The sequence below is a fragment of the Colobus angolensis genome, unplaced genomic scaffold, assembly GCF_000951035.1.
Source record: "Colobus angolensis palliatus isolate OR3802 unplaced genomic scaffold, Cang.pa_1.0 Scaffold850, whole genome shotgun sequence".
Taxonomy (NCBI): domain Eukaryota; kingdom Metazoa; phylum Chordata; class Mammalia; order Primates; family Cercopithecidae; genus Colobus; species Colobus angolensis.
The window spans coordinates 60,060-72,082 of record NW_012122377.1 but is presented as its reverse complement, the minus strand read 5'-3'; the positions used below and the strand labels follow the sequence as shown (position 1 = coordinate 72,082).

Below are 12,023 nucleotides of genomic sequence, written 5' to 3'. Positions count from 1 at the left end.
GGGTATTTTGAATCCTGAAGCTTAAATCTCATTATGAAGATGAATTAAAGATGACAAGACCATTTAAAAATTTTAATAGGTGGTCTCTAGAAGCAGTGCTTTCTTGTTTTGGATATTTTCTTTTCCACAAATAATCTGTGTATAGGAACAACTTTAATTCTTTCTTTGGGGTAGTCACTCATGCTTATGAAAGGATTCGATCACATTGTTTTTAATTGCAAGAAAATCTTTAGCATCTTCCTTTGTTATAAAACCAGTTACACTGAACCATCTATTTCTTACATAATTCAGTGGCCCAGAACAACTCACCCAAATTTCTGAACTACACAAAAACACATCACACAAAATCTAGGGAACTGGGCTGGGCACAGTGGCTCACGCCTATAATCTCAGCACTTGGGCAGGCCAAGGTGGGAGGATTGCTTGAGCCCAGGAGTTCAAGACCAGACTAGACAACACGGACCCTATCTCTAAAATAAAAAAAATTTTTAAAAATTTAAAATTAGCTGGGTGTGATGGCATGTACCTGCAGTCCTAGTTACCTCGGAGGCTGAAGTGGTAGGATTGTCAAATCCTAGGAGTTTGAGGCTACAGTGAGCTGTGATTGCACCACCACACTGCAGTCTGGGAGACAGAGGGAGACCCTGTCTCTAAAAAGATAATAAAAAATAAAGTAAAAAATCTAGGAAACTGGTTGAAAAAAAGTTGCTATGTGCACTATCCTGTCTTTCTGTTTGTTGGATGCAAAGCACTTAGTTGAAACCTTAGTAGAGAGGCTAAGCTCCAGAAGTATTTCATCCCCAAAGTTTCAATCTGAGGAATTGTTTTCTAGGCGTACACCCTTCTTTTTTTCTTTTTCTTTTTTTTTGAGACAGAGTTTCGCTGTTGTTGCCCAGGCTGGAGTGCAATGGTACGATCTCAGCTCACCGCAACCTCCGTCTCCCGGGTTCAAGCGATTCTTCTGCCTTAGCCTCTCGAGTAGCTGGGATTACAGGCATGCGCCACCGCACCTCGCTAATTTTGTATTTTTAGTAGAGACGGGATTTCTCCATGTTGGTCATGGCTGGTCTTGAACTCCTGACCTCAGGTGATCCGCCCAAAGTGCTGGAATTACAGGCGTGAGCCACTGCACCCGCCCTGTGAGTACACCATTTTTATCAATACTCCATTAGAATAAAACAATTTGGATTTTCTGTGGAATTCTTATTGTAATGATGTCATTAGACTAAGAAGTGTTTTTTTTTTAAGGTAAATAACTTACCCCCCCAACACTGTTATCTTTCTTTCCTTTGCTCACCACTCCTCACCCTTTCCCCCAAAACATGTTTTTTAGTGGGAACTTAACTTTGTGATTCAGTGATGTGGATGTCAAGTATTATATACTTAATAATGTGTGTCAGAATAATATGTTAACTGTTTTTTATTTTCCTATTTTTAATACAACATTAGGATCTCTCTTTCCTCATCATGGTACATTTGAAGTCATAAAGAATACAGATCTTGATCTGGATAAAAAGATACCTGAAGATTACTGTCCTCTTGATGTCCAAATTCCTAGTGATTTAGAGGGGTCTGCATATATCAAGGTATTTGTCAAAATATTTTTCAAGTAATTTCTTATGAATAGCCTGAAGTTAATTTGTTAACCCTTTTTGTTTTTATTGTCATACAGGTTTCAATACAAAAACAGGCTCCAGATATAGGCGACCTCGGCACAGTTAACCTCTTCAAACGACCTTTGCCCAAATCCAAACCAGGTATGGTTATGTTCTATCCTCTAATTTCTGGTCTTATTTGAGCTGACGTTTTAAAATAAACTGAAGATAAATATAGGTAGGAAAAATAGGTATTTGGAAGTAAGAACAATTCAAAATATACTTCTAAAATTTGTCGGTAAACCATTAGTGAATAGCTGTGCAGTTTTTTTTTCTTTTTTCTGAGACCGAGTTTCTTGTTGCCCAGACTAGAGAGCAGTGGCACGATCTCAGCTCATTGCAACCTCCACCTCCCAGGTTCATGATTCTCCTGTCTCAGCCTCCCGAGTAGCTGGGATTACAGGCATGTGCCACATGCCTGGCTAATTTTGTATTTTTAGTAGAGATGGGGGTTTCTCCATGTTGGTCGGGCTGGTCTTGAACACTCAGCCTCAGGTGATCCACCCACCTCAGCCTCCCAAAGTGCTAGGATTACGGGCGTGAGCCTCCGGCAACTTTTTTTTTAAGATTGGACTTTTTTACTGGTTTTGTCTGTTAAAGAAGTGAGATTTTTATAATTTGGAAAGAATATAACTTTGCAGAGTGGTAGTATCATATCCAATGAGGTTTATCTGTGGCATGATTATTGCTAATTGATACTTCCCTCTTCAGAAATTGAAACTTTTCTCTTCAGGAATGAAAGCTTGGGGTGGCAGGGAACGTCTCAATACCCTGCCGGGATGATTTGTAACAGTTGGCATTGGCAATTTTTGACAGTCTCTATAGAGACTGAATAGAAAAAAAAGAATGTACTGTAATGTAGTGTTTTTCTAAACTTTTGTCATGCGTATTCAGATCACCATTTAAACTAGTTAATGCATAATATGGTTAGATAATTGATACATATATTTCTTGTCTTTCAGGTTCCCCGCATTGGCAGACAAAATTAGAAGCGGCACAAAATGTTCTCTTATGTAAAGAAATTTTTGCACAGCTCTCTCGGGAAGCTGTTCAAATTAAATCACAAATCCCTCACATTGTGGTGAAAAACCAGATTATCTCTCAGCCCTTTCCAAGTAAGAGCAGCCCTTTTTCGACTTTATGAACAGGACTTTGTGTTTTGGGGAATAGGACAGAGAAGGTAGCTCTTAGGGTGTGTTGGGAGAATAAGGAGAGCAAAGAAATAGTGTGCTATCCATAGTGACAGCCAGTAAAGTATGTAACACAAACTACACTGTGGAATCTGTTCTGTCCTAAATAGTGTGACCCTTGGATTTTTAAGCTACATGTTTAAAATTTGCACTTATGTAGTCATTATCGTGGTCAAGAGAAAAGAAAATTTGCTCTAGCATAGCTACAGTTATTTAGCAACAGTTGCTTTGAAGGGAGATTTTTCAGGGATCCTGCCTTATTGTCTAAATGAGAGGCCAATTTAAAAATGTTTACTCTTACGCCTGTCATCCCAGCACTATATGAGGCCACGGCGGGCATATCACTTGAGGTCAGGAGTTCGAAACCAGTCTGGCCAACATGGTGAAATCCCATCTCTACTAAAACAAAAAAAAATTAAAGAAAGAGTTTACTTATAATAGTCTCAAATTTGTAGAAACTGAATTTTCATTGTATTATTCAAAAGCAGGTAGACTTGCCCTGGGGATCAGTTTGTATTTAGCTTTGCACTTGTTTTTTACATAAATTCTAAGGACTGTCGTCTTAGAAGGAAGTAGGTTTTAGCAGTGAGAAATTCCATCCTACTTCTCATGGGAGCAGGGAAGACTGTCTTTTACGCAGTAAGACTGACTACCAACTCTTATTTTAAAGGAAAAAAAGAATTAATATATAGCTTTTTCACCAGTCTTTAGCCACAGTTCAAGGGCAGCAGCCATATTATATGTCAACAGAATTTGAATTGTTGAAATACATGGTAGTTTATTATATTCATGAATAGTTTTGTTTAGATAAAGTTTCCATTTTATTGTTCAGGCTGGAGTGCAATGGTGTGATCTTGGCTCACTGTAACCTGTCCACCTCCTGGTTCAAGCAATTCTCCTGCCTCAGCCTCCTGAGCTATTGGGAGTATAGGCACATGCCACCATGCCCAGCTAATTTTTTTGTATTTTTAGTGGACGGGATTTCACTATGTTGGCCATGATGGTCTTGATCCGCTGACCTTGTGACCCGCCTGCCTTGGCCTCCCAACATGCTGGGATTACAGGCGTGAGCCACTGCACCCGGCCGAATAGTAATCTTGATATACATATATTAATCATTAGGTCTGATCTTCAAGTTTAGAATATACCTTTTGAAAATGAACTATGATTATACTTTATGAAGACAGTTTGTACCTTTCTATATTTCAGGTTATTTACATCTGTCCTCCTTTTTATAAATAGGCTTGCAGTTATCTATTTCTCTGTGCCATTCCTCAAATGATAAGAAATCCCAAAAATCTGCTACTGAGAAGCAATGTCCAGAGGACCACCTTTATGTCCTAGAGCATAATTTGCATCTCCTGATTAGAGAGGTAAGGAAATAAATGTTTTTCTTTGCACTGTGGTGAGCATGTCCAGGGCAGTGAGTATGCACAAAGCGTCCCGCTCCTCTGCTGAGTCTTGATTATTCACATAGCAACAATATTCATTGTCTGATATGAAAGATCATTGCTGTTTCCTAGGGGAATAGAGATAATCAGAATACTGTCCCTGTCCCCAAGCATACCTTCTAGTGGTAGAGATATACAGGTTTTAAAGTAGAGGTGTAAGAAACATGGTGCTAAAGTGCAGAGGGAAGGGTGATTCTGACTGGGGGAGGTAAGGGAAAATGTCTTGCCAGAGTCTGTGAACAGACTAGTTTTATTTTAGGATATGTTCTACTTGTACATCATCTGCAACTGTTTCCAGAGAGCTGGTTCACAGGCCAGGGTAATTTCAAAAGAATATCCTGTGAAATTTCATAGAAGTATATATTACAACCTCCCCTGCCCGACCCCAAAACCTGGTTCAGTTGATTGTGATGATACAAGAGTTGTTTTTAAAAAGCTCATCAGGAGGTTCAGATAGGCAGCCGGGTTTGAGAACCTCTCATCTAGGGTATAGTGAAAGAACTATTTACTGCTTGTATATGTTCTATTTATGAGACTCAATGAAGAGGATTGTTTTACATTTTAAAACCTTTAAAATAAAAAAGCTTGAGATCCTTTTGTGATTCAAAAGCATGATTGGGCTTTCATGCTCATGCGTGAGTTGTGACTCCCTCAAACCTTATTAGGATGTCGGCGTGTTACCCATCTGACATAAGAAAAGGAAAAAAGTTACAGCTTGAGAGGGACCCTTCTCTTTACAGACTTGCATTAAGTGTGACCTAGTAGATGCTAGCATTTTTCTCCAAGGTTGGATTGTTTTCATATGTGGTTCAAATCCATTCCTTTCAGTGTTTCTAAGATGTCAGCCATGTTTTGATAAAATACTGTGTAGTAGCATTTACTAATGTGGATATTGGTTATTTAAAATGACTGTTTTTGTTAGTTTCATAAACAGACCTTGAGTTCCATCATGATGCCTCATCCAGCAAGTGCACCTTTTGGCCACAAGAGAATGAGACTTTCAGGTCCTCAAGCTTTTGATAAAAATGAAATTAATTCATTACAGTCCAGTGAAGGGCTTCTGGAAAAAATAATTAAACAGGCAAAGCATATTTTTCTAAGAAGTAGGTAAGGTTGAACAAAGTTACTGTTTTCTGTTTTTTCTTTGAAATTGCAGTTTGTTTTCTTCTATTATTTCATACACTTTTTTGGGATGCCTTAATTTTTTTATTTTAGGCAGAGGAAGTGGTAAGAGTTTATTTATGGTCATAGACTGGGTCCTGTCAAGTCTGGGGAAGACTTAGATCCATGTCTGATGTAACAGTATTCTTTCTAACACTGTCACTTTTTTGCAAAGACAATTGACTAGGAATGTGCCTTACAACACCATACTTTCTTCAGTAACCCAGCCATAAGATACTTATTTCTGAACTGATTTAAATGTTTTTCTTGAGGGTTTCTGTATGTTTTGTTTCTTGCATATTTTAGAGTTTGGAGAGCACTTTCAACTTATTTAATCTTTGTTCTTTGGGGCAGGAAGTATTAACCCTGTTTTTACTGATAAGATTGAGGCTTAAAGAAGTTATGCACCTTTCTCAACGTTACACAGCTAAAAAGTTGCAGAACCAGGATTTATGCCCAGGTCTATGTAATGCCAAAGCTCTTTTTTTTTCCTTTATATACACTGCTTACAAAGTCACATAGCATGATTACATATAAATCTGTCTTTTTCAGTGCTAAAGGGTGCTTTTCTATTTTATTATTGGTACTTAGTGAAAAGGCCTGTTTTTACGTCATTTGTAATTATGCCTTGGTAGTACTCAAGAATTTCAGGCATGGGCATTGTCATTAAATAGGTGATATTTTATTTTTGATTTCCAGTCCTTTTCTTGTTAATACAGTTTTTTTTAGTACATTAGTTTGTAGTCTTAAAGTGGAAATTTAGGTCCTTCAACTTTTAGTAAAAGGAATTAGGGAGACATGTTAGAGAAGACAGCATGAGGCAGTGAAAGGAGTAGGGGACTAGGGATGAAAGGTGTGTAAGCCAAGGCTCAATCGTTTGCTAAATAACTTCGAGCAAGGGATTTAGTGTCTATGGTCCCCCACTTAATCCCCTGTCAATAGTAGGTATAGGAGTGGGGTCTTAGGGTCATATTAAGTGATGTATGTAGAAGTTTCTTGTAAGTAATAAAGTATTATATGGTAGGTTACTGTTTCTTACCATTAATACAGTTCAACTTAAAAAGCTGATAATTTGAGTGGTCTTCCAAATTTCTGATCGACCATAAATTTCTGATTGACCATAAATTCCCCAAAATAAATGATCAGCATAAAAATAGCTATTTTTAGAACCATTATAAATTTCAGAGTAGTAAGTGTAGCCTTGGAAGCATCAAAGCTTTAAAAATGTTAGTTCTTTCTGGTGTGCAAAAAGCTTAGTGAAGAAAAAAAGACCCTGGCTGGGCATGGTGGCTCACCCCTGTAGTCCCTACACTTTAGGAGGCCAAGATGGGAAATTTGCTTGAGCCCAGGAATTTGACACCAGCCTGTGGAGTGTAGTGAGACTTTGTCTCTACAAGAAATTTGTTTGTTTGTTTTGAGACAAAGTCTCACTGTGTCACCCAGGCTAGAGTGCAGTGGTGCAGCTCACTGCAAACTCTGCCTCCTGGGTTCAAGCGATCATCCCACCTCAACCTCCCGAGTATTTGGGATTACAAGCATGCACCACCATGCCTGGCTAAGTTTTGTGTTTTTAGTAGAGATGGGGTTTCACCATGTTGGCCAGGCTGGTCCCGAACTCCTGACCTCAAGTGATCCACCCACCTCGGCCTCCCAACATGCTGGGATTACAGGCGTGAGCCACCGTGCCTGGCCAGGAAGTCTTTTAAAAAATAGCTGGGCTTGGTGTGGTGGCTCATGCCTGTAAACTCAGCATTCAGGGAGGCCAGGCAGATCCCTTGATTCCAGGAGTTTGAGACCAGCCTGGGCAACATGGCCCATCTCTACTAAAAATAAAAAAAATTAGCCAGCTGTGGTGGTATGCACTTGGAGTCCCAGCTACTTGGGAGGCTGAGGCCGGAGGATCCCTTGAGCCTAGGATGTTGAGGCTGCAGTGAGCTGTGATCACACCAGTACGCTCCAGTTATGGTGACAGAGCGAAGCCGGATCTTAAAAAAGAAAAAAAGACTGATGTGTATGATACCATGCACTGTGAGATCTCTTGGCATGCTAATATATTTTTATGTATATATGTCAGAGTGTATGTGTGTCTTTAAAAACAAAATCAGAGGTTATAAAATTTTATATCCTTCTGAGTTCATACCTCAGGGGTGACACCAAAACAAACAAAAACTTTATACCTTGCATTCATTTAATATTGTATTATAGTTTTTCATCTTTTATTAAAGGTTTTTAAATGTATTTTAATAGCTGTATAATATCCTATTATATAAATACTTCATGATTTCCCAATTTTCCATTGCTAGATACTTTTATTTCCAGTTTAATGGTTCTTGTAATGCTCACACACATACATATCTTCTATAGGAATTATGAAACACTGTCAGGGAAACACACCAAGGAAAAAGGAAAATAAATTTCAGAATGTATTGTAAGAAGCCAGGACTGTAGCAGCAGACCAGACCCTAAGTCTGTTAATGTAAAAGCCCCTTGTGCCTACTGGCTCTTCTCATTTCTTCCCGTTTTCTTTTAAAATTAAATTTTTTTTCTTTTTTTTAATTTTGAGGTGGAGCATTTCGTGGTGGCTCATGCCTGTAATCCTAGCACTTTGGGAGGCCAAGGAGGGCAGATCACTTGAGGTCAGGAGTGCTACACCAGTCTGACCAACATGGCAAAACCTCGTTTCTACTAAAAATAGAAAAATTAGCCAGGCGTGGTGGCACACGCCTATAGTCTCAGCTACACTCTGGAGGCTGAGGCAGGAGAATTGCTTGAACCTGGGAGGTGGAGGTTGCAGTGAGCTAAGATTGTACCACTGCACTCCAGCCTGGGTGATAGAGTAAGACTGTCTCTTAAAAAAAAAAAAAAATCACAGCACTTTGGGAGGCCGAGACGGGTGGATCATGAGGTCAAGAGATCGAGACCATCCTGGCTAACATGGTGAAACCCCGTCTCTACTAAAAAAAATACAAAAAACTAGCCAGGCAAGGTGGCGGGCGCCTGTAGTCCCAGCTACTTGGGGGGACTGAGGCGGGAGAATGGCGTAAACCCGGGAGGCGGAGCTTGCAGTGAGCTGAGATCCGGCCACTGCCCTCCAGCCTGGGCGACAAAGTGAGACTCTGTCTCAAAAAAAAAAAAAAAAATTGAGACAGCATCTTACTCTGGCCTAGACTGGAGTGCAGTGCAGTAGTGGGGTCAAAGCTCACCGCTGGGCTCAAGTGATATCCTGCCTCAGTCTCCTGAGTAGCAGGGATTACTCATGCACACCACTGTGCCAGCTAATTTTCTTTTTATTTATAGAGACTGGTTGTTGATACATTGCTTGGGTTTGTTTTGAACTCCTGGTATCAAGTGATCCTCACTGCTTGTCCCCGCAAAGTGTTTTGGTTACAGGTGTGAGCCACCTCCAGGCCTTTCTTTCTTTTTCCAGTAAAATGTTAAAAACCAGATAATTAGAAACTGAGGGTTGGTTAATTTAAATGATTTATGCTTTGGTTCTAAGTGTTGGCTGTTGATTAGTGTGTATAAGATTATTGGCTTTGGTATTAGATTCCCAGGTTTTTGGCTCTGGATTTAGACTCCCAGGTTTTGTATCCCAGTTTACATCTATGTGACCTTGGGCAAATTGCTTAACATTGCTAAAGTTTTTTCTCTTATAAGAATGGAAATAATAGTGCCTACCTAATAAGGTTAAGATTAAAGGATATGTTAGTAAGATTAAATGATATAATTCATGAAAGCACTTATTATAATGCTTGCTATATAATGAATACTTGATGAATCTTATTTCTCATTTGTATTGATATTTTTCTTTTTTTGGAGTATAAGGTTTTGATTGTGCAAAAAATCTCCAGCTTCTCTTGAATATGATTATAATTTCATTACAGTAATGGGTCTAGATGTGGGTGTGTCCCAACTCATTTTTACCAGGGATCAAATACTGACATTTATGAATGATTTATATTAGGTTTATACCCTAGAATATTGAATATCCTTCTCATTCATTTCCTGATAAGCTTTTCTGAGTGGAAGAAAATGAATAAAGGGAATAAATCTATCATGAATCATGATAATCAGGGGTGTGTGATGAGAGTGTATTGTAGTGTGAAGCTGAGAACCTACACATTCAAGCAGTATGAAAGGGTTCTTAGAACTACCTCTTTCTTCATTTAAAGTCTGCCTTACACATAGTGGTTAGTTTTAAAAAGTAGTTTTAAAATTTTCATAAAATTGATGAATCATTTATATTCCTGTCATTTTGTATGGTGACTTAAAAAGTTTTTTAACCTCTTGTGTTTAAAAGAGCTGCTGCAACCATTGACAGCTTAGCAAGCCGAATTGAGGATCCTCAGATACAAGCTCATTGGTCAAATATCAATGATGTTTATGAATCTAGTGTGAAAGTTTTAATCACATCACAAGGCTATGAGCAAATATGCAAGTAAGTGGCCAAAATAAAAGTTTTGTATTTAATATGTTAACTTGCTGTTGATGTTTGCTGAGTAATTATATTAAGCATTTGGTTTTTATTTGCTAGGGTGGCATAACTTTTCTGTAAATTATATAAACTGTAGAGTGTTTTTTTGTTTGTTTTGTTTTGTTTTTTGTATTTTTAGTAGAGACGGGGTTTCACCGTGTTAGCCAGGATGGTCTCGATCTCCTGACCTTGTGATCTGCCCACCTTGGCCTCCCAAAGAGAGTGTTTTTTTTTTTTAGGTGGAGTCTCACTCTTTTACCCAGGTTGGAGTGCAGTGATGTTCATAACTGACTGCAGCCTCAAGCTCCTGGGTTCAAGGAATTCTTCTGCCTCAACATCCTGAGTAGCTGGGACTATAGGTGTGTGCCCCCATGCCCAGCTAATTAAAAGAAAATTTTTTTTTTGAGAAACAGGTCTATATTACCCATGCTGGTCTTGAACTCCTAGACTCCAGCAATCCTCCTGTCTTGGCCTCCCAAAGTGCTGGGATTACAGGCATGAGCCACCACTCCTGGCGACTGTTTTTTTGTTTCTTTTTTTGATGGCAATTAGTTCTGAGGAGAAAATTCATAAAGTCTGTTTTTAAACATTGTAAGAATGAGAGGCAAGAATGTCTAAAAACTAGTCTCTATTAGGTAAATGTCACATATTTGAGCTGGGGTAAACAATGAATCCCAGCACTGAGCAGAAGGCTGCCTTACCTCTTGAGACTCCAGGTCTGCTTCAGTTCTTGCCTAATGGCTATGGCAGGTCTAGTATATTTGAAGTTAATAGGGCCATTTGTATTCTAGCCTGTACTCCATGTCATGCCTAGAACAGCCTAAGTTTTATAGCTCTCATGACCTGGTGTTGATCCTGGGTCTAATCCAGTTCATGATTATGCCCTAAAAACTGGGTTGATAACTGTGTATCTGTGAAGGAGGTTAGATGGTTTTTGTCCCCAGCCTTCATAGGAATGCAGTCTACTTGATTTACATTCACAAATCACGATTTAATACAATTGGCCAGTAGCCATTAAAGGACTTTTTTGGCTACCTTTGAACCTCTTTGAAACGTAACACCTGACATTAGTCAGGGTCTGTGACTACGTTTTATTTTTAAAGTGTTAGTTGCTTTAATTCCTTTTTGTCTCGGTTTGTGTTTTTGAGATGGCGTCTCACAATGCTATTGTCCAGGCTGATCTCAAACTCCTGGGCTCAAGCAGTCCTCCTGCCTCTGCCTCCTGTGTAGCTGGGACTACAGGTGTGCACTACCATACCCTTCTTAGTTGTTTTATTTCAGACAGACGTAACTAGCCACAGTAAAGCAAAACATACTGTGAAACGCAGAATAATGACCCTTGGGAGCAGGGACAGAAAATACTTTTATAATGCTATTTTTTTTCTTTCTTTTTGATTTTTTCCTATGTACAGTCATTCCCAATATAATGCTATTTTTAATGCAGAGGTTTTAATTCACTTAAAAAATGAAAAAATAGGAGATAAGTGTAAGAGCAGATGTAGAGTGGGAAAGAATACACAATGGGAAGGAAACTAGTCCTGAAACTTCCAGAGAAAGATGGTGGAATAAAGTGGAGTCATAAAGTTTTTTTCCCCTTTGTCTAAAGAAATAATAAAATAATTGGGGTGATTTCAGGGTGGGGTGGGAAAAAGTAGGTGTTGAACATAGATGAAACAAGTTTGGATTGCATTTTTAACTGTTAAGACTGGGTGATGGAATTATAGGCTTTCATTATATTATACTTCTGTTGGTGTTTGTTATTTATTTGCCGATAAGCCTTTTGCCCTCCTACTGTTTGTGTTTAAAATTTTCCGTAGTAAAAAGTTAAGAGAGACTGAGTGCAATGGGAAGGAAAAGAAAAAGTTATCATCATTGAATTGTTTATACTTAGAACTAAGACTAAAACTGTGGGATAATGGTTACAAGTCCCATTGTAAACGTGCTAAACTTCCATGAAGAAAAGTTAGTGATGATGTAGCCTTGACAGAATCAGGAGTGGAGGAGAAGTAGAAGGCAGTAGTAGAATGCCCTTTTCTTCATCTTCTATAGCTGGTGTATTAGGATTCTCTAGAGGGACAGGACTAATAGGATA

General features: G+C 38.8%; 1 protein-coding gene across 1 annotated transcript in view; it reads left to right on the top strand.

Annotated features, from left to right (window-relative positions):
* The window catches only part of MED17 (mediator complex subunit 17), a 29,392-nt gene that overhangs the window by 8,049 nt on the left and 9,320 nt on the right, over window positions 1-12,023 (top strand). Inside the window, exons 4-9 of the mRNA XM_011930315.1 lie at window positions 1,450-1,586; window positions 1,673-1,757; window positions 2,618-2,770; window positions 4,088-4,218; window positions 5,219-5,403; window positions 9,758-9,895. Coding sequence (XP_011785705.1) covers window positions 1,450-1,586; window positions 1,673-1,757; window positions 2,618-2,770; window positions 4,088-4,218; window positions 5,219-5,403; window positions 9,758-9,895 — 829 coding nt within the window. The remainder of the gene's footprint in view (window positions 1-1,449; window positions 1,587-1,672; window positions 1,758-2,617; window positions 2,771-4,087; window positions 4,219-5,218; window positions 5,404-9,757; window positions 9,896-12,023) is intronic.